Source organism: Xiphophorus couchianus, chromosome 24 (genome assembly GCF_001444195.1).
Source record: "Xiphophorus couchianus chromosome 24, X_couchianus-1.0, whole genome shotgun sequence".
Taxonomy (NCBI): Eukaryota; Metazoa; Chordata; class Actinopteri; order Cyprinodontiformes; family Poeciliidae; genus Xiphophorus; species Xiphophorus couchianus.
This window is the reverse complement of record NC_040251.1, coordinates 11,323,183-11,346,595: the sequence shown is the minus strand read 5'-3', so window position 1 is coordinate 11,346,595 and position 23,413 is coordinate 11,323,183. Positions and strand designations below refer to the sequence as shown.

Genomic DNA, 23,413 nt, shown 5'->3' with positions numbered 1-23,413 from the left:
AGAATAGTTAACACAATGTGCTCATAAAAAGATAATCATCTGTTCCAAGTAAAAAAAAGTGTCTTTTAAAACTAGAACAGGTCTTTCAACTAAAATTGCCCTCTCAAGTAACATCTACTGCAGGGGTGTCAAACTCCAGTCCTCAAGGGCCGCTGTCCTGCATCTTTTACATGTGCCTCTGCTGCACCACCTGAATAGAATAATTAGGTCATTAGCAAGGCTCTGGAGAACTGATCTACACAAGGAGGAGGTAATTAAGCCATTTCATTCCAGTGTTTTGTACCTGTGGCACATCTAAAAACTGCAGGACAGCGGCCCTTGAGGACTGGAGTTTGACATCTGTGATCTACTGTGTCTTTTTTTGGATATTGAGCAATTTATTATATATGAAATTATCTGGACAATTACAAAATCAGTGGTTTAGATGTCAGGATTAAACTGAAAAGGCCAGAGAAGGAGGTTGGGTGATTAAGTTGGTAAAGCAGGTGCACAATGTTCAGAGGCTTTAACGCCGTTGTCCTGGGTTCAATTCCCAGACGGTCATTTGCTGCATGTCTACCCTTTTCCTGTCAACTTACACTTCAAAATATCTTTTTTTTTTAAATCTGATTTTGTGTGTTTCTTTGAAACTGATGGGGCTGATGAAAACAAACCCAGACTGGAGATTTAAAGTTGTTTCTACTTCAGCGACTTGTAAATTTAGAACCGAAGGCTTTCAACCCTGCTCTGTGTCTTCCTGTGACCTGGAAACAAAGCCTTCCACTTTGCACATTCTTCTCCACACCCCTCTGTAAACCTAGCAGAGGAGCTGCGGGGAAGGTGAACAATAAACAATACACTATTAATAACTTGAGTTTAATAAGAAAAACTGTGTGCCTTCCCATGTCCCTTTTCTGGGGTTGCACACACAATAGAGACTTTTTGCTTTGGTCTACTTGGAGTCATTCCTCAGATTTCTGTGAAGTGACACTTTGCACATAAAAGAGTAATACTAGCACAGCTTTGTAGCACTCCAACACTTAAAAAAAAAATCTGCACTGAAGTTGTTACTTTTGTGCACGGTTGTAGAAAATAATTTGAATCAGAAATAGAAACCACATACAGTAGATCGAGCATAAAGATGTGGTTTCCAAACCTTCTGGCTTTCAAAATAAGAGTAGAAAAGAGTCACAGCTCTGTCTATTGCCAGGCCATCAAAAGAGGTAATAGAGAGTAACTTAAACAGAGGCTTAAGATTTCTGCTGCTACGCACTGCTAGTCAGCTGCACCTTCCGTCTCTTATAAGAACGAAAGATTTGTCTTTGAAAAACAAAACAAAAACATGATGCAGGGATTCCAATTTCCACCCATCAATCCGATTAAGGCGCCATGGGACTTAAGCAATTCTATTAGAGTTGTAAAAATAAATGTTGTATTAGTTTAACAGTATGTACAATTGTAGATGTACTAGTTTAAATAATTAAATCATGTTTATTTAAATGATCTGATGTTTTCATTCAAACTTAACATTTTCTGGGAACTCACACTGGTCCATAAACAACCAACAGCAGTAATTAGTTTATTGTTTTTATCCGTTCAAAAGTGCAGTTTAAAAAAATTTTTTTATACCTTTTATTAGATAAATATGCTTTTAGTATGATTTTTTTTGTTATTTAGTTTGGCTCCTAAAAATATGCTCAGGCCTCATTTATTGATTTGTGATTCTAAGTTTGGGAACCACTGATAGGTATTAACACACGACTCCTGTGGTAGTTTCAGGGTGAAGGGACTGTGTTTTCATGCTTTTTGTATTGCAGATCAGGCTTATTTTCTTACAATAAAATAATTGCCCTTCTGATCAATTGTATGTAATAAAACCAATTATTCTATTGCCAAGGCCCAACAATACTGCAGTTGTAAAGTTTAAATTGGTTCAGTTGAGGCATGAGTCAGTTACTGGAAATAAAGTTAATCAAGGTTTCAAAGTTATTGTTCAAAATGCTGAAATTTCTTAAGTGCTACATCAATCAGTCTTCTTTAACAAAGTAATTACAGCTAACAAGTCACTTGATAAAATTTAAAATAGAAAAAAGTGTTAATATTCTTTTAAAAAAGGGACTTGAAACTAGATGTATTGGGTGATTATTTAGCAATTTGCTATCAGAATAAGATGTGTTTTATAATACATTATCATAAGGATATAAATATGTTACATTACAATTACTGCTGTGGGAATTATTGGAAATGTTATACATTTTTGTTTCAATTACATGCATAAGTATTATGGTGCCATTCTACTTCAAGTTATCGTACTATAAAAATACCAATATTTGCCCATGCCAGTTAAGACTGAACTATCGGAATAATTAAAGGTCATATTTGAAACCAGTTGAGCATATAAATCATGATTTAATGCATTAAAATAAATACAACTGAAGATAGGTTTCTGTTTTTTGCCAACATAGAGAAATATAAATGAACATAAAGCATCTCTTTGTCACCAGCTAAGCACATTTTGAGTAGAAAAATCACAATTCTCCGTAGTAACCGAGGCTAGGAATACTAATGTGCACCCAATGCAGCAAAAACAATTGTCTAAAATGTCATCAAAATACTCAACATGGACTTCAAAGTAAATATAAGTGCTCGTTTTAGATGAGTTTTAGGTATTAGTCAGAAGAAGATAACCCTCAGTTCTTGCATCATGTGATATAAATGCTGGAATTTGCCAGAAAATCTTGATTATCGTTTTCTGGAGGTTAAGAGCGTCACCAGTATTGAATAAAAACTATTTAAAAAAACCCTGTAGTAGTGTAGTCATTTATGTCTATAAAAAATGCAGTTTTTTAAAGCACAGATTGTGTTTGTCTTTACATAACTTTAAAAACCGACAGATATTTCTCCGCAGTAAACATACCCAGCTGATGCCCCGTATGGCCGGTTTCTCCACTGAGTAGCGGTGAGGGAACACTTGGTAATTATGAGTCCGAAACAGATGCATCTTGTGTCAGATCAAAACAACCGAAGAACAAGTTTCCCAGTCGGAGGAACCTCGCACGTCCTCGGCATGTCCACGCAGTATTCACGGCACACAGCTGACCACAGCCCGCTCATTTCTGCACAGCAGCCGCTCAGCGCCGCAGAGACGCTGTCCGCGCATTTTGAGTCAGAAATCCCGACCAGAAATCCTGCCGTCCCAACGCATCCAGAACTCAGAGCTTACAGGACGTGCCCGCCTCGGTCAGGAAGGGCTGCGTAATGTTCAGCCATCCCGAGCGGCACAGGCGCACTTCGTAGCAGACGTGCGTGTGCGCGCGTTGTTTGGACCGACGGCTACCTCAGAGAGGCGGCCTCCCTCTGGCAGCTTTACAACCTCATTAACAGCGTTGGATTTATCTGCTCTGACATATTTGGAGTGGATGCGGGCAGGTGCATACCGTCCTTCAGAATACAACACACGAGTGCATCTTGGTAAATTAAAATACGTTCAACAAGTTTAATTCATCATTTCGACGAGTGGAAATAATAGGTTGACATATGAATTATGTATGTGAAGCGTTTATTTAGTTAATATTGACCAACCCAAACTAACAAAAGTAAACATATGACATTGGACGATTATTAAATGAATTATAATACAGAAACCTTATTAAGCTGCTGCTGACTTGACAGCAAAAGTGCATAGAATGCCCCAAAAATATACTAAAGTATGTGTAGCACTACTTAAGCATATTTTTACTTGAGTAAATGTAAGTAGCCGTCCAAGAAGTTACTTAATATGAGTGAAAAAGTATTTGGTAGAAAGGCTACTCAGATCGTACCATCAGTCATTTGATATTTTAAAATAATGTTGGTTACAAAATAGAATAAGATAAAAGAAACAATATATAAAACTTATAAAATGTTAACAAAAACTGCAGGTGTGTGTCTGTGTCTATTGAATTTTTGGTTAAAAAAAATCTTGTTAATCATTTATTGAAACTATTCTATGGTAGAGTGGGAGATATTTTGCTCAAGTAATACTTCACAATAAAACCCCTGAAGTAAAAGTAAAAAGAACTACACACAGTAAAAATACTCCTAAATGTATTTTTGGTTACTTCAGTAGCTTTTTGTAAATGTAACTAAGTACATGTAACTAGTTACTGCCCAACTCTCTTTGACAGTTATCCCTAAGACATTCACTGACACTTTTCAGAGGATAAGGCGCCAAAGGTAATAATAGCGTTTTTTTGCTAAGGAATTTATGGGCAACTGCCCAGGGCAGCAACAGAAGGGGTTGGAGCAGGAAACTCATTCAGTTGTGCCATGAAGTATTTTTCAGTTGCATTTTTGCATGTACAATCTTTAAGGAGCTGACACACATTTTGAGTAGGCGCTCATTGTTTGATGCTGAAAAAAGCAAAATTACTCATGTGCATCGGAGGAGAATGTTTGTGTTTCTGGCTTTTCAAGGAGCGCTGTTTCAAGGAGCGCTGTTTCAAAACGTAATTCAAAGTTGAGTGGGAGGAAAAAGTAATAAAAGAAAAAGTTAAATGTGCTTAAAATTCGACCCTGTTGCTGTAACATTAAAATTATAAACATGTCACTTTGTATTTTAAGTCTGTCTCACGTGAATTAAATTGCTCATAGTATCCATAGGGAAGCCATGGGGCTCTGCAGTCACATCTGACCAGCTAACCAAAGTACACCAAACTCATAGCTGTTCCTATTCTTTAACAGTCAGTCATCACTAAGAATAAACTGAAGCACTCTGTTCTCTGCAGGTATGGTAAGGTTTAGTTTGTTCAGATCAGAAGCAAGCTGCAGAACTGTGTGCACGCATACTTATCAGGTCAACCAGCTGTCAGACTCAGCCGGGCCTGAACAGGCGCAGATAAACTGCAGAACAGCATTTAAAGTTTTGTATCCACTTCTCAGTCTCACTGTTTGTCTTTAGCGCAGGTGTTACACTGTGACATTCACATCCCTGGTTTATAAGATCATAATATTCATAGTAAAACTTCAGCTGCACTATTAAGAATTAATTTTGGAGGGTATTAACTTTAAGACAAACATCAAGCATGTTTGAAATGCTTAGCAAAGGTTACATTCTGACTTTACTTTGGTCAGAAATGCTATATATAAATTTATTAAGGATTCATTCAAACAACTGTTATGCTATAACAGTGCTATACTGTAAACCATAGGCATGGAGAGTTTTTATGAAATGAACATCCTAGCTAGTTGTCAGAGACAAGAGTAGATTCCTAGAACAAATTTGAAAACGTTTCTCATTATTTGTGCGGGGGCATAAGTTGGTAAGGAGCTCCTTGGTTCAAATTTCAGATTAGCATGTCCTCCAAGTACAACTTTCTTCAAAAACATGATTGTAATTAGTCTATCTATTGCTCTGAAGTATGAGTTTCCATTTGCATGGTTGTTTGTGTATCTCTGTCCATGGTGTATCCCACCCATTTACCACTTAGTTACCGGCAGAGACAGGCGCCAGTATCACAATTTGTTGTTATACCAGTGTGTGTCAAATTACTTACTTCACCAATCTCTGGTGTGCGCCGCCTTGGCGGTGAACAGATGGACTTAACCAGGTTTTCCATGGAAATCAACTTGTCAACTTGACCAATATCTGGAAAGCAGAAAAGCAAAGTAATAATTTTTTAAATAATTATTTCAATAATTCAGTTCAAACAGTAAAGTTTATGTATATGTTAAATATAGAGAACATTTCAAACACTTATTGCTGTTAGTTCTGATGATCATGGCTCTAACAGAAGCCAAAACGATCGAATCAGGTGTCTCTTATATTTCTCTTGAGAAGACTCCACAGATCATACATGGCTTTTAGATCAGTCAGTCAATCAAATGTGCCTGATGATGCCTTTATCATTGAACGAGGTATTGGTACTTCTGGCAGTGAGGATGGATGCCAAGTGATGGAAGATTAAATCAGCATTTTCATGAAGCCTGTCAGCAGAGGGAAACAAAGTGCTCTGAAACTTCCTGATACATGGATTTGCTGACTTTGTACTCGATGAAACATTGCTTCCCAAATCACTGTCGACTGCTGAAGCTCTGATTTTTTGCCTCTCTGCACTTGATGAAAAGCAAAATATATTGCATCTTAAAGTGGACTTTGTACAACTGAGCAACCATCCAGCCCTTTATAGCACGGGAAATACAACTTTGGACATTTAGTCTGCATCTGAAGTGAATCAATTTAAGGAATTTAATAGTTTTAGCCCAAGGTATGCACTGTAGCTGAGTCCAGCTCGTACCTTATAAAGTAATGTCTTTTATAGTGCATACCTTGATATTCTACCCTTTACTTAAGGTTATAGTTATGCCTGTTTCTTTTGCACAGTTTTTATCCTTCCACTCAATTTTCAATTAAAGTGCTTGCATATAGTAGTATGTACAAAACCAGCTACTTTAGCAATAATTTGTGGCTTGCCCTTCTTGTGGAGATTTTGAATATCTTTTAGACAACTGCTAAGTCAGCAGTCTTCTTAATGATTGTGTAATCCAACATAACAGAACAAATTGTTGTAAACTTTTAAACATAACCATCAACATAAATAGATTGTCACTAATTAGTCTTAATGAGTTTCACTTGTTGAACTGAAGTATTCAAATAAATAAACTTGCCCTTTTTTTGATGACATTCGATTGCACTGTGATGTACCAGCTTACGTCTACCAATTTGTAAAAGAAAGAAGCACTTTCTGTAATTTTATTTTCCTTGCACTGGATCATAGTCAACTCTGTCTTGCAGGCTGTTATGCAAGAATTGTTTAAATCCCTGCCATTGTTCCAGAGCGGGGCTGCCCTTCCTGTGCTGACCTCAGAGGCAGTTCAGTTTGCCAAGGTTTTCCACAAGGCGCTCAGTCACAAGAACATCCATTCTGTCCTGCTTTTCTGTGCGTGGGTCTGCGCTTTTCCCTCCTGGATAGATGTAGGAGGGCAGCATATTCAAACAGCCTCTATTGTTTATGTTATTAAAAACCACAGCACCTGTTGCTCACCTCAGCACTTTTTTCTTTCTTTCTAGAAGCATTAATCCATTAGCTTGTGGTGGGTGAAGGATAGATTTGAAAGCGTGCAGAAATCATTTTGATTTTTTTTTTACAGCTATTTTATTTATTTCAAGACTAAATGCATTAAAATCCACACTGAGGCATGACTATAAACATTAACATGTAAGAAAAGGTATCCTCTTACAATGTTTAAACCTTTGAGGAGTCATTAAGATGTCATAGCAGCTTACCCAATATGTAGAAATCAAATAGAAAAGTGTTTACATAGTTGAAAATGTCTGATCTGTGACTAAACCTGTCTATCCCTCTTAAATGTCTTGCAGGAACTCTGTGATGTCACATTATGCAAGCTAATGAAAAGGGATTTCTTCTGCTGCTGGTGACAGCGTCTGAGTTGAAACGAAAATACATATTAGAATAATTTGATTGTACCAGACTGTCTGGAGTTTAGTCTGATTTCCATGCAGCTCGTACCTTATAAAGTAATGTCTGCTTTAAGTGACTCAAACAGAAAAGATCTGAATCTAAAAGAAGCTCCATGTAGGAAAGTAATCTGTTTGATGATGATAATATTAGAACAGAAAAAACTAAACTTCCCTTGAAGCTGAATGATTTCTGGGTTTGGAGTTGGTATAAAATCTTATTAATTATGAAGCAGCAAAAATAAAATTGTGGCTTTTGACCTACTAAGCTGTTTAGTGATAAAATGTTTGTAATGCTTTGCTTCTCAGAAAACTTTTTCTAAATAAATGGCGCCCTCTATTGAGAACTCCGATGTTTTGCAGTTTGCGTAGAAAAAAAGAACATTTAAAGATCATCTGTGTGTAAGCAGAATAATAAATATTTTTGCATTGGTGTTAAATTACACATGTGTGTTTAATATATAGCATGTTATTTGTTTTTATGTTTTATTCACACTTAAATATGTCAGATGAACAATCAAATTGTAATACTTGTAAATGTGACTGTTGCCTCTTCGTCAGATCCTCCTGTGTTTGGTGTCATTTCTACATAAATCTTAATTTACTGCTTTGATTTTTGAAACAAGATTTTATGTGAAAGTGAACGGCAGGTGTTTTGGGGAAGATGTGCGTCTACGATTTATGTTCTATCAATTTTTGCTTATCAGAGGTCAGAATCTATCTATAAACGTCTGATCTATTAGGTCACTCTGTTGGTATCGACATGCTTTGTACTAACAGGTACTGATGTGGCCCTTTGGAAAAGGTTATGTGCATGAAGGAGTTATTATGAAAGTGTCTTAACATTAGACGGAAAACAAAGTTAGCTTGCTTAATGCCAGCACTTCCTGCACTGACATCAAATCTCTTGATAAAGTTGAACTGTTTCATTTTTGTCAGCTTAATGATAGATAAGAGAAAGAAGAGAAAATCCTGATCCACACATAACTTCTTTTTTAGAGGCTGTCATACATCCCCAGGAGTCCCAAAGCTTTGGAAATGGCTTTGCAATAATTTCTGACAGATCTCAGTTTCCTGCCTGTTCTTTATTTTTTGTTTCAATTGGATTTGATGTTTTGCTCTCTGAGATTTTTTTTGCCCACCTCCTGTTGTCAGACAGGTTCTGTTGAAGTGATTTCCTGATTCTACAGGTTTTGCAATCTAAATGCAGTTATTTTCTAAAAATGTGGGGGTGATTTGTAAAGGGGTTTATTTGAAAACTTATATTTGAAAACTATTCTCCTTCTGCGGTTAAAAGGTGATAATCTGAAGCATTTATTTGTGGTTAAACAAAGCAAAAAAAAAAAAAGAAATTTGTGAGGTCTTGAATACTTTTTAAAAATTCTGTATGTATTAATAGTATTGATTGAATTAGATTTCAGATTCATATGTTGGATATTCATAGTTGTGTTCTTTAATTAAGCACATAGTTTTGTCTGCTATCTCAGTCAATGTCTATTTCTCTCTTTCTCTTTCCATTTATTTTGTGAGCCTGTGTTTCTATTTAAATCCTTCGGGAATGGGAGTGGGATTTCCTGCAACACATCTACGCCCATGGAATGTACTTTGCCAACTATCTTTGTTGAGCACACACACACACACACACACACACACACACACACACACACACACACACACACACACACACACACACACACGTACACTAACACACACATGCATGCAGTGACACATGTCCACCTTTTTCCTTCCTTTCTCCTGCCACTTAGCAGCGACAAGGAAATACAGATTTGATCTGTTTGACCTGGTGGTCAAATAAGGACGGATGCAGAATGTGAAGCCGATATGAGGGAAGAAATTAAAATAAATGGAATAAATAATTCTGCATGTAACAACAGTTCACAAACCCAACCATGTGCTTCAATGGTTTTTTTTTTACAGTGCCTTGCTGATGACCATAAGCATAGTTAAATTAAATAGCAGCATCAAAAACTTTACAACTTTGAAAGTATGATTGGTTTAGTTCTACATTTTGGAGCAGCTGTGAAAGAAACTTTTATGCACATGGCAAATATGGCTTCAAAACCCTCACATACAAGTGTTACGTAAGATTTACCGTATTTTGAATAAAGCACATTTCTTGCACAAAGATCAGAATTATTTCTAAAATATTACAGTAAACAGATAATCTGTCAGTTACATCACTCTCACTCATGATCAGAAACTTACCACATTCATCCACCTGTAAGGCTCGTCAGTACACTTGTTCTCTGCTTTCCTTTTTTCCAGCCGTTCCTTGTTTCATCCGTCTGAGGATGGTTTCCCCGTCTGGGTCGTCTGTGTGAGTCGTGGGGAGTGTTAGTGGACACGGTTTCCTGTATCTTTCTGATTGGTCATGAAGCGAGCGACGGAGGGCATGAGCTGAATGCAACACGGACCCACTGCAGTGAGCGTGTGAACAGCTTACTGTCTGAATACAAGCAACGTTTTTTTTCTCTCTTTCATTTACACGGTATACCCTTTACAGCTACAACTGAATTGTGTGGTTTCCTTCAGTGATGTCTGCAGAAGAGCTGCAAAAAACCACAGGAAGACTTTGAACTTTAACCTGGCAACACAGATTTCAGCTCTATGCCCTTCATCTCAGACCAAAAATAATATTCCTTCTAAAATTCATAGGTTCTTTACACTTTTCACGTGCAGCTGAGGCCATATTTTCAACTAAATATTTGCTCTTAAGGTGCATAAATATTCCTATATTTATATTTTTTTGGGTTGACCATTTGTAGTAATGCAATATCTGTAATCTGTAACATATTGATCAGCATTTACACCACTGTAAGTGAAGAAAAATAATGTGCACCCTATTTCAGTTATGGCTTTTCATATTAGGAAATGATAAAAAAAAATCACCTGATTCCTGAAAAACTTATCAAATCTCAAATTCCACTGTGTCAATTTATAATAAATAAGTGTTATCATAATGGAAAGGCAGAAGGTAAACATTGTGTACACATGAATATCTAATAGCTAACTGAACCGTCTTTAAAAGTTGAAGTCATTTTCTGTGAGACGTCGTCTGTGCCCAACACTGTTTTTGGCAGGATTTCTCAGTCATTTCAAGATTTAGTAATATTTTCCATGACCCAGTTTGAACTTATCTTCTCGGAGCCTGTCAGACAGATGGCTTCACATCTGAAACTAGAATACAAAGAAGACCACAGTGAATCGTAACCTGATCTTGTGGCTGAAAAATGATCTAAATTCATCACCGTTCCACCACCATGCTTTAAAGAGGAGTTTTGTACTAATATGTTGCATTTTATTTCCACCAAACATAACAATGTGCCTTCTTTAGTCTCATCTGTCTAAATGACACCCCCTTCTGGCAATCCTTTCATACAAGCCATTCTTATTTAATATGTTTCTAACTGTATTGTTATGAACTTTAACATGTGAAATGCTAAACTGAGACGTAGCTCCAGATTTTATTGTTTCTCTGATCATTGTCTGCTCTGATCTTAAATCTGTGGGATTCTCTACACTTGGGAGAGTTAGCAACCATCTTAAATATTTTCCATGTGTCAATATATGTTCTTACTAAAAGATTATGGACTTCAATTTGATTTAAAAGATATTTAAACATTCCTAGATTGATGGGTTGAAAAATGTATTCTGTAACATGTTTGTTGATGTCTTTTTGTCTTGGCATGGTGTTGACACACCTGTCTGCTTCAGTGTAGTTGCAGGGCACACTTTGTAAGAATTAAGTAATGACATGCATTTTATTATGCCACACTAGACTACTATTTTAATCGTTAATCTTTGGAAGCAAATAGGACCAGATTGTCCACATAAAAACAAAGATTTTCCAAAAATTCAATTTGATCAGTCAAGTACAATATTCTAGGAAGCTTTATAATCAGAACAGGAATTACCCAAAATATTAAAATTGTTCTTGGCTGGTGTGTGTCTTAAGCTGTCTTTATCAAAGGTTTGGAGTCTGTTGTTCACACATTTGATGTGCATGGACTCCAGGTTTAGAGAAAAGAAAAGAAAATCTCAATTAGTCGACAATATAGTCTCAGAAGTGAGCCAACGGACCAAGACAATAATAAATTGAGGGACGCTTAAATTAAATCTGAAATGCCACAAAAAGTAAATTGCGTCATCTAACTTGGTTTCTCAAACTTTTACGTTTCTCCACTAGGGGCGCCATGACGCTGTGTTTGCTAGTTCTTCCGAACAAAGATGTTGAAAACATAAGAGATGGGTGTCTCACAATATTCCAGTGGTTCATATGTTGTAAAAGATTGTACTTACTGACCATGGCAATTTAATTCTGCGCGAATATTTTTGCGCGTTGTAATTGACTTAATAAGCAGTTTTGTCTTGCGGTTTGTTTACTTCTAACACAAACTGTGTGTGTGTGTGTGTGTGTGTGTGTGTGTAGGGCGTGCTGTTAGGCAAATGAACGGTGTGTTTTAAAACCCCACGGTGATAGGCGCCGTTGTTCTCCTGGCTGCGGGCCGAGGGGGATTTCTATCTTGTCGCTTCCCTGTTGCTGAGGATATTACATAATATGGCGGTAAGCTGTTGATGTAGGTCAGAGCCAAAAACCGGATCGGTCCGACTTGTTTTTAACTAAAAATAACTTTTTATCCCGCTCGACGGTCCAGGTCTGTTGGTAGCATTAGCTTCATTTTACAATGGGGATCAGTAGGATATACATTAGCATAGGCTATGCTAGCTTCGGTACTCTGGTTGGATTTTCAGCCTTCCTTGTCTGGAATATCGCCTATAAACAGCCATGGACAGCGGCCATGGGAGGCCTGTCAGGTACGTAAATGCTCCATAGTTATCATTAAAACCAACTATTATTTGTTCACGTATTTGTTTTTAGTACCTCCCCTTTAAAGCTGTATTTATCCTGACTGCGGCCTTCTGAACTTAAAATGCTGCCATATCAGTCACTAATCAGCGTTTAGAGATAAACCGTAGTTTGTTTCAATGCCCGTAGTTGTTTAAGAGATTACATGTTTTTACTAGACATTTATTTTTCAATATTCAAAGCTTTTATTTGGGGGTTAATTTAGCTATTTAAGTAAAACCGTTTCATTTCCATACAGTTGAATCATGTTGTATCATTTAGTGAAATACTCTGTACAATTTATTTTAATTGATGGTAAATAGAAAACGTTGTGTTGCACATTGTTTCCATTTATTTTGGTTTTGTTTTATGTTTGGGAACCAAAATGTTGTTCTGTGTCAAATATCACCTATATTTGTGCATGATAAATGCAATTTTAACAGTGAAATAGATTAACCTAAATTAAATGGGATTAACTTTTACAATTTAATATTTAAGTAAATCTCTTAAAGTGTACCTGCCAGTTGTCTGAGAGTAATTTTGTGTTTAAGAAGTAGTTCAGATTTTTAAAAAATATATCTCCTACGTTTGTTGCAATGGCTGCATTTGCATAGTCCTCATCAGTAGTTTTTAATCCATTTTAAGTAAAATTTAAGATGTTTTGCATTTGGTATCCAACAAAAGGATACACATGACAAATAAAACTCCAGTAAAACTGCTAAAATGCCACATTTGCCATCAAATGTTCTTCCTATTGAAGCTTTTATTTATTTGCATATTTCAGTTTATTTTGATATTGTATAAAAAGGCTTGTGGTTAAATAAAAAATTTGTAGCATGTGTAGCACCCAATTTTTGTATTCGATTAATTGTCAGAATAATTTATAGATTAGTCAATTACTAAAATAATTATTTGCAGCCTTAACAGTGTTAAGTGTGGAAGTAGGAGTGTTAAGTGTGGAAATAGGAGTTCTGCATCAGTCTCTGTTCCAAGCAGCTGGAGAAAACTCTTAGGAACTTCCTCTGGTATATTTTTAAAAGGACTTTAAGTTGGAATTTTTTAAATATTTGGTATACCGGGACACAACTGACCAACCCATTCCTTGTTGAAAACTATGAGAAGTTTTTAATGATTGCAGTTTTTGATTTTTGAACACTTTGCTACCAATTGGTTGCAGTCATATCTAAATAATGTAACCAGTGTGTGTGTGTATGTTTGTCTCTTCTGACAGGAGTTTTAGCATTCTGGGTTCTAGTCACACACATCATGTACCTGCAGGACTACTGGCGCACCTGGCTCAAGGGCCTCAAATTCTTCATTGCTGTCGGTGGGCTCTTCTCAGTTCTGGCTGTCGCTGCTGCCTTTACCTTTCTAAGTCTGGCCATCACACAGAAACAATGTAATTCTCTTCTTTTGGCATCAAATAACACTTAAAACGTCCAGTAACCTTTCAGTTATAAAAGTGTGGATTCTTCAGCAAACCCTAAGCTTGGTGTCATTTCTGCCCCACAGCTCTGACCGACCCGCGGACCCTCTACCTTTCCTGCGTTTGGAGCTTCCTGACGCTCAAATGGTCTTTCCTGTTGGCCTTGTACTCTTACAGATACCGCCAGGAGTTTGCCGACATCAGCATCCTCAGCGATTTTTAGCCAGGAGGATTTTTATAGACTTCGGTGAAGGTTGAAGGATTTAGGAATGCCAGCAGGAGCTGGACTTTGAGCTTTGGAACAACAGGAGGAAAAGCAGACGTGGCTGATTTGGAAGTCGTATGACTTTTACCACACGGAGATGCACTTGTTGCTCTCGCATAACAAGCTCTTTCCTTCGTCTTGTAACCTGTTTTACTACCTAACCACGAGTTACAGCTAAAGTTGAATGCTTGTTCGGACTGGAGCAGTGCACTGCTGGGAATGTAGGGAGTGTTTTTTTCCCTGAGATTTTATCTCTTGATTTGTTTTGTTATAAAACAACTTGTGTGAATGGAAATCACCACCGTTATGGTGTCGTAATACATCGTAACGGTTGTATTAACACACAGAAATTAACACACAGAAATTCTCAGAACCAAAACGAAATCCTCAAAATGAAACCACATGTTTGGTTGGTTGATGTTGGCTTTTGAAGATGCGTCTAAGAGAATTGCATTCCAAAAGTTTATCTACCACTGATCTCATGACAGCAGATGTTTAGACATTGGTGCCACTGAAGTTGAATTAGTTTCCATACCAAAAAAAAAAATACTGATACAGGTTTTAGTTTTTTTTCTCTTTAAAAGTAGCAGTTGCACATGTGATAATTTACAGTAGGGAAAATAGGTGTTAAATATGTCAATGTTTTTCTCCATGAATACATTTTTAAAGATGCTATTGACATGAAATTCAAACAGATGTTGGGTGATGCACACAAATAAATAAAAACATAATAATTCTATAAATTATTAAATCTTATCTATCTTATATGGAGTAAAGTGGAATGGCAGAGGTAATAAGCATTGAAGTAGCTTCATGAATTTTCTGTTTAGTTCTTTGTCGAAAAGGCTTTTTAGTAATGGCATCTTCCAGACATTCACACCAGAAAATTCGTTGCGCTTATGTGATTTTTGTTAAAGTTCTTCTGGTTACTTTATTTTCTATCTATAAAAACAACAGGGTTCCCATGACTCTGTGTATGTGAGAGGTTGTCCTGTTTAAAAATCCACCCCTCATTTCATCTTCAGATTCTTATCAAGGATGTCTATTTATCCTTCCTTCAATTAAAGGGAGTCTGCCTGTGTAATGTTAGGGATAGGAATTCATCATACTGTTTACTCACATCATGAAATGATCAATCGTTTATTCAGTGATAATAATAATGATGCACTCTGATGGAAATCCTGAAATAATTGACAGCAGGTTGTTACTGTTGTATCTTCTCTCCTTTGTTAGCTCCAAGAGTTCGGCCGTAAAAGCTGCTTCTATGTTTTAAAATATGATTTAATGCTTCTGCTGGATATGTTTTAGCAGCACTGTGGCATTACTGAATGAAACTAGATGATAATGGGAACAATATTTGTGTTTGCAAATATGTCTAATAGATTTATAGCTGAAAACGGTGATGAATTTTCAGTTTTTGTCATCACGGCTACAAAATATTGTGATTAGTATTTTAATCTCATCAGACTATTTTATTGTAGTATTTTATAGACTTGTCCGAATGCTCTGTAAACTTTTAAACGGGTTTCAAAATGCTTTTTCTTCAGTAGTGGCGTCTTGTGCAGAGAGTGGTTGAGTGAATAACTTATTGTTTTCGTGGAGAAAATCCCTCCTGGTTTTTCTGACATGCTGTGTGTCTCCTAAATGACTTCTCTCAACTTATTTTTAAGGTGAAATTATTGTCTTTCCACTTCCAGAATATGCTGCTAGTGGCACACGTTGAAACATTCAGAGGTTTACACATATTGCACTTAATTTTCTTTCTATTTCCAGTGCTTACCTGTCATTCCACTTTGTGAATTTCATATCAATACGTCTATTCGAAATAGATTTACTGAGAAAAACATCCTCAATACTTGTTTTCCCTGTTGCATATTAAATGTTAATTTTGATTGCAGATTATTGGCGCACTTAGCAGCTACTTGCTTAGTTTTGAGCTGTCACTACTTCAGTCTAAAACGAAAGACATGATCATGCGTTTGTGGAGTCTTGTTGCAACAACTACACCAAGAAACAAACATTACACCACAAAACACTTGCATGCAAAAAGAAGGCATTTTGGCAGCATAGTTCCCTTCTCTGTTGTCATTGAGTTCCTTAAATGAGTTATTTTCTATATTTATGTTCTCAAATCTTGCGAGGGATTGTGTAACTTTTCCCTGACGAAACTATCCCATACACTTCGTAGTACATTTTATTTTTAGTAACAAGTCTAAGCTGCAGCCTCTCCACTTCTTGTTTCTGTCCAACATTTAGAGCTCCTGCAGTACTTTCTTGATCACCTTTCAGTGAACATCAGCATTAATATTTAGCAGTGCTGTTGTCTGGTGTGACATCCTTTCAGCTCCCCTGCATCATTTAAGAAAAAAAAAACGTTTTCAAGTTCAGATGGTCTAATTTAAAGCTTTATCACAAAACTATCAATGCGATTGGATTACTAAAGCTATCAATATGGAATGAAAAATTATTATTCTGATGTAAAAAGTGCTTTTTCTGTTTGTTCCACAAGAGGGAGACGTAACACGTTCTGATACTCTTAACATTCCTGTTTTGGAAAAAACACATGGATTTGATACAGAGTTGCACTTTAGTAAATGACATTAATGCCCTTGTTTTGCACACAGGTTGTCATTTCTGTCTCAACCCCGGAATGTTGTAATAAACCAAGTAACATTCAATTTCCTATTGGTTTGATTTCACTAATCAAGCTAAGGTCTTTTTTTTTCTTCTTCTTTTGTTTTATTGTTTCTCTTGTCTACATTTTAATTATGAAACATGTACAGTATTTGTCAGTGGTTGCATGTGAGAATACTACAAGTACAAACCAAACACATTAAAAATGCATTTATTGTTATTTCTGTCACCTCAAGTCTTCAATAATAAAGCAGAGATACAGCAGCAGTCTGAATCAGCTTATGTTTATAACTGTATATGAAGTGTGATATCTGTAACTCCAGATAGCTGCTTATGTGAGAGGCAAATTCAAGCAAAAATATTTTATGCATATAGTTTAAACCTGATGTTTAAATACACAGAATAAAAATACAAATTTTCTCACTGTCTCAAATTATATTACACTAAACTTCTTTTGTTTTAGGTCTACTAAAATGACCAAAATTGTTCCTAGTAGCTAAATGCGTCAATAACAAATATCTCAAAGATTTCTTTATTAATTTCTACAGAATTATCCTTTTAAACAAGTGAAATCCCGGATGATGATGTCATGGCTAAGGAACCGTCTGATAGGTTAACTGATATTTTTAACTAATTCGGAAGCACACCTGGAAAACAATACTTTATTGGAAAGTCAAGTGAAATCAGATTTCAGGAAGAGGATTGCTTCATAATTGGGATCAATTTCCAGATGTTTAACATGCAGTGCTCTCTGGTTTTCAAAAATCAACATCCTGTGGCCAAGGCAGAAGGCAACTGGACTTATTTTGTTTCATGAAGATTTTTCACCTCCCTCCAAAATGTTTCTTAAATTTGAACTTTCCAGTTTAGTTGTCTTCTATGTAACCACTTAGGATTGTCATTTTAGCACATGATCATGATTGGATCTAAAATAGGAACCTCAAACTCTTGTCACTAATTGTTGGTGATTAGCACCTTGTACATGCATGCCTTGTCCAATTCCACTGAACCAAATAGCTACATTTTCTGTCCAGCTCTACAGAGTCCTGCAAATGATCAAGTTATTTGATTCAGTTGTGTCTAAGCAGATACTTAACTAAAATTTTGCAAACCTTGATCTACATTGTAGCTGTTCAGGATTGTTGTCCTAGAAGGAGAATTTGGACCATTAGTAACTTTTCCCTTTTCCCATTAATTCTGTACAACATTCCTGTCTCTGTTGAAGAAAATTGACAGTTCGTCATAGAATCTTGCAGACTTTGATGAGAGATTTGACAGGAAGACTTATCAGGAAACTGAAAACACTCTTCCAGGACAGGAATCCAGTCTTGCTACACAGTACTACATTTCTTCCTTTCACACAAACTCCACGTCTGACAAGCTTTGTAGGAGATCAAACAGCAGAGAGCCCAACGGCATCAATCAGTGCAAAGCTTAGATATGTGTGATAGACTTTTATGAAGGAAAAAAATAGAAAAATCAGAAAACAGGAGCTCTACAAAGACTTGTTTGTGATTGCCAGATGCTTTGTGCAAAGACTGAACATTTATTTACCTATCTTCCTGTATGGAGTGGGATTTATAGAAACCCAACTGTGTGATATCATCAATGGGTCAGAAGAGGCACAATCCAGGTTCTTCAAGGTCAGACAGTTCATGTTTCTCTGATGGCATCATATAGCAGATAGCCACTGCCTTGCATAAAATCTTGTACCATTTTTTTATGATTTATTTCAGTTTGGCTACTTTCCAAGCATGTGTTTGCCCTTCTGACAAATCTCTCCGTCCTGTCAAAGCTTTATATTCCTCCATCTCTCCCCTCATCCCATATTTCTTCATGGGCATTGGTCCCCAGATAGTTCCTGGTTAATCAGGGTGATTTATCTGCAGCAGTTTTGTGTGATGACAGTGATAAGTTGCCCAGGAAGCATATAGCTGCTCTCAGTCCCACTTTTTCCACTTTCCATGGATATGGCTGTGACATAGTACTTTCTATGTTGAGGTACGTTTGCTCGACTTTATGGTGGAAATTTTGTCTTAGGCTGGTCAGAGAACCAAACATGAGCCACTTAAACATCTTATTGCTGCAGATGGGGAGATGGGCAGAATGACTAAGGCTAATTTATGTTTGTGCATGTTGAGTTTATAGTTATCTATTTGTTAGATAATGCATATATCTGAATTTTGTCAGATGTATGTCTTATCTTTTAGGGTGCTTCTCAGTGCATGTTGTAACTTTGATTTACTTTCAGGCATATTGAGTTTCTGATTTTAGTGACGTTATTCTTTAAGAAACATAGTGCACTTATAGTCAAAGCCTTCCCAGTTTTATTGGACTTGACATAGCCATAGCCCTAAAGTTTATTTTATTTTTTAAATAAAAAAAATAAAATAAATGTTATTAATTTTATTAAGTAGTAATAAGTAGTACTTACTACTAAATGCTGCATTGAAACATTTTTTTTTGTTCCTCTTCATTTTCCTGAAATCTAAGACACAGGCATAGCGGAAAGAAAATTTGATTTCTGTGAAGTCCGTTTTCAACGTACAGAAATTAGATGCTTGCTTGATGCATCCAGCGTATTCTCCTCTATTTCCCAGCTTATGAATTCTGTGACGATCACTCTTTTCTATTTGGCTATACCAGGAAAAAGTGGGAACTACACTGGCCAAAACACTGAGACTCTTTTGACACCTAAACTTTAATAACATATTGTAAAAGTTTGCATTTGATTGTCCATCAAATGCAGAATTTGATCCACTCAGTAAAACGGAGATATTTCCGTTTAGACTTCAAGTCATTTAAAGTTGTGTCAAAAAGCCTTTTGAACATGTTTTTGAATTTGCTAACTTTGAGCCAAATGTTTGCAATCTTCAGAATGGTCTGGATTTACTATTTGACTTGCAAAAAACTTTTTGATCTTCCAACTTTGTAGCAGTGGGTCTGCTTATATTCAGCAGATGTGCTAAGAAGGAACGTCTTGCAGATCTTCACATTAAGAACTTTAATCATACTGCACTATGAACTCTAAGCACCACATTTTAAATCTAATTAAGGCATCTTACAATATTCTGCTGCCTGGTAAAATCACAGTAAAGTGAATGTTTAGTGTTTGATGTTTAATTAGTCTGTAAAATACCTTAATTAAGGGCACATGTCAAACTGGTTTTTATTTACTACTACTTCTACTGCTGCTTCTAATTATAATAATACAAAATAATGCTAATAATAATATTTATTTGCATGAACATGTTGCCTTTTTTATCTTTATATTAAAGAATTAAGTCAGTTGTACATAAAGTCTGTTTGACTTTAGATATGTGAACCAACTATTTTTCCCCCAGGCTGATTGAGGAAAACATGAAGTTGCTTTTTTTACGTACTTTAATTAGGAGAAGGATCATAAATAGATACTTTGTAGTATTTCTACACAAGCTGACAGATTCACTTATTAGCATTCATTCATCATTGATCCTTAAAGACTAACTTTGGCTTCACAGAGACTATTTGAGCACTGATTACTCTTGAGGAGATGAAGAGGAATGCTAATATTGAATGTCATTTTGTAATTTATGAAAATGAATAATTGCCATGTTGAACTTGTATGGTTGATTAAGCATCTTTTCACTATTAGTTATTTAAATTAAATGTCTGTTTTTGTTTGTGCCAAGGCTTTTCAATCCAGAGAAAGAGGCTGATGGATATTTTTTATGAGACTCCAGCAACAAGCAGATGATGATGGGTGCTCTGCGGCTTCGACTGCTCACCTTTCAGAATAACAGTGGGGGAAACCTGCTGAATGTGCAGAGCTCCTGTAATTAACCGAGAATGTGCATGGGCACAGCTGTGAGGTACAGCCAGCCAAGCACTCTGACCGAGTCCCTCTGGAGGTGAGACGTTGTGAGAGGCTAACCAGGAGTGAAACAACCACTACATAGGGTCAGCAATTTCTTAGCTTTGCTGGCCTGTAAGCTCTTTTCAGGACCACAGTCAATATATTGAAACAAAATTTCTACTCTCACCTATGGATAACATTACTATTTAACCTAATATACAGTATATATATAATATTTCACTATGGTGAGAAAAGACGACACATAGGCAGTAGGGGAAGGTTCACCTGCAGGCTATGAGGCAGCCATCATGCTCCATGCAACTAAGTTTTTATTTCAGTTTTATCAATGCAACTTGAATATGAAATAAAGTATGAAACTATTTGCAGTTTTATGTTCAGAAGTTGTTTTTTAAACTGTTGCATTGTCAAAATATAGACATTTAAAAGCAGTTCAAGCAGTTTAAAGCAGTTATTGCTCATTCCATTCACAAATCTGAGTGATATGGAAAGAAAACAAAACATTGTTCATTGTTGAGGTTGACAATGTGAAAAAGTTGAAGGTGTATCAAAAGGCACTGTAGCTATCTACAGAGTGAAAAATAAAAACTCCTCAAAGCTTCTCACAGACATGTTGCTTTAGTTACTAGTGAGATAATTCTGCAGTTTTATTGTAAAGGAGTTCTCTTATTTGTTACTCTTTTTACAGTTAAATTAAAAATTAACATTTAATATCTGAAAACATTCTCAATTCTTCCTGTTTAAACCGACTCATTTTACCATTTATGATTGTTTTTAGACCATTTCATTTTATCACCATTTCACATTTCATTTACTCTGCTTAGTAAGTGTTAAAAAACTGAAATCTATGGGCTGTAGCAACAGACTTTACACTCCTTATTGTTGCCACAGCTGCACAGATAAAAACAGCAAGAAAGAAAAATATGTGAGCCAACTAACTTTATTTGTGACATGTTGCTTAAAGGCCTGTGGCGTCTCGCCTGGCAGCAGCCTGTCAGTGCTGCTGGCATGCCTGTGATGCATGAATGGATTTATAAAGCTATTAAGAAATTATCCTAAGGTATTCTGGCACACATCTGCTCCTCGACTCCCCTTTGTCTTTACAGCAAATTGACACTAAGAGTGATTACAAGGCTTCTATGGCCATCAGCTTTAATTTAGATCCCTGGAAAGGTTTCTCATCACTGAATGGAAGGGAATCAGTGCCTGTGGGTTATTTGCCTCCCATTTTTTGTTGCATTTTTTTTTTTTAGCTTGAGTTGACGTTTTTTTATATGAGAGGTTTATTCTGATGAACTGAAAAATTATGAGAACTGATGTAATTCTCTCAAACATCCCTCTTTTTGAAATTTGATTATAAGCAAAACCATTTACAGCATAATTACAGGACAATTACACACAAACATAGTGTCTACTTGCAAGTGCTGCTTCGATAAAACCTTGTACTCTCTGGATAAAGTAAGTGCTTATAAGATCCAAAAAGAAATATATACTTTGCTTGGCACAATGGGATTTTTACCAACACTGCTTTTGTCAGTTCTGAAATGCTGATGTTTAAATACATCCAAAACATCTAATTTTTCTATTAGTGCTTTTGACAAACGGTGCTTTCTTTGCACTGCACTCATTTTCCCTGGAGATGTAAAAGATTTCTGAAACATTCCTCAACTATTTTGGTCCATATTGGTAGGTTACCATCAAAATGTAATCATTAAGAGATGAACATGCACAATAATTCTCAATTAGTCACAAAGGACTCCAACTGTGCCAAGAAAATACCCTACACACCATTACACGACAAACATTTAACATGGCAGAGTGGATCCATGTTTTTATGTTGTTTATACCAAATTTCAGCTGAAATTGTGACCCATTAAACCAGATACCATTTTTCAAATCTGTGACTATCTAACTTTGATGAGCCTGTGTGAGCTGTAGCCTGAGTTTATTTGTGTATTTGTTTATTTTTGTAGGATCCCTATTAGTTTCCACCAAAGTCTTTGCTAATCTTTCTGGGGTCCAACTGAGAAAACACAAAACTATAACACATCAAACCATTCTGACATTAACATATAATATGAACAATATTAGTCAGACATCACATTTTATAAGCTACACACATGAACCTAGATTTAAAATAATATTTAAATACTCTTTTTTTAAAAAGTGTGCTTTTTAGATCTCTTATACTTTTAGGTAATTTATTCCAATACTGAATTCTTTTGCTAGACGACTGTTTTTTGTAACAAGTTTGTCTTGGCATTTTTTTTCCCTAAACTACAGCTGATCACTAATAAGATAAACCTGGGAGATTTCTGTCTGTATCTGCAGGTTCTGAAATGGTCACATAACTTTATGATCTTCTATCTTTCTCATTTTCATGCTTAGTTTTTACTTCAGCGACTTGTCTACATTATTTCTAAATGCCTTAATAAATTGCTGCCTTGTGATTTGTGTTAACAAGCAACTGAGCAAATGTACCAAATAAAGTGTCTGGTAAGCATATTTTAATCCTATTTTGATCAATCATGTTTGCAAAATGCTGTATTTTTCCTTGCATTTGTTTGACCCTCTTGACATTTTATTGTATAATTAGCTTTTATTTCTAAAGTTGAAGGAACAAAGCCTCAAAAGTTAGATAATGATTCCAGAGAATTACAAAGGACTTCCAACTAAATCCATTCTTAAATAAAATACTTTAATTATAGTTGAACATATGTCTTCTTTAATTGCAAGTTCAGATAAAAAATAATTTTACTTTCTTAAGACATTCATTGACAGTGACAGTTTAATTAACAGAATTCGGTTAAGAAACTGGAGACCAGGAGATTTTTTAAATAAAATGTATTTATGCGCCCAGTGGTTTCACACTATTCAGACAAATTATATGGTCTTAAAGGCTTTCTCTTCTTTCACTCACATTGTGATGTTGT

General features: G+C 36.0%; 2 protein-coding genes across 4 annotated transcripts in view; one reads left to right on the top strand and one right to left on the bottom strand.

Moving 5' to 3' along the window:
• The window catches only part of rapgef3 (Rap guanine nucleotide exchange factor (GEF) 3), a 34,672-nt gene extending 24,786 nt beyond the window's left edge, over positions 1-9,886 (bottom strand). The window contains exons 1-2 of one of the 3 annotated variants that reach the window (XM_028010285.1): positions 9,662-9,886; positions 5,514-5,605 (exon numbers count right to left, since the gene is read on the bottom strand). In XM_028010285.1, coding sequence (XP_027866086.1) covers positions 5,514-5,576 — 63 coding nt within the window. In that variant the 5' untranslated portion in view covers positions 5,577-5,605; positions 9,662-9,886. Of the gene's footprint in view, positions 1-2,896; positions 3,264-5,513; positions 5,606-9,661 lie in introns of those variants that run through there. The other 2 variants (XM_028010283.1, XM_028010284.1) reach the window with 2 other exon arrangements.
• A 2,014-nt stretch (positions 9,887-11,900) lies between these two features.
• On the top strand, positions 11,901-17,047 carry slc48a1a (solute carrier family 48 member 1a). The gene is made up of 3 exons (XM_028011018.1): positions 11,901-12,271; positions 13,534-13,701; positions 13,815-17,047. Exons 1-3 carry the CDS (start codon positions 12,142-12,144, stop codon positions 13,949-13,951), a joined length of 435 nt encoding a protein of 144 aa, XP_027866819.1. The 5' UTR covers positions 11,901-12,141; the 3' UTR covers positions 13,952-17,047.
• Positions 17,048-23,413: the final 6,366 nt, after the last annotated feature.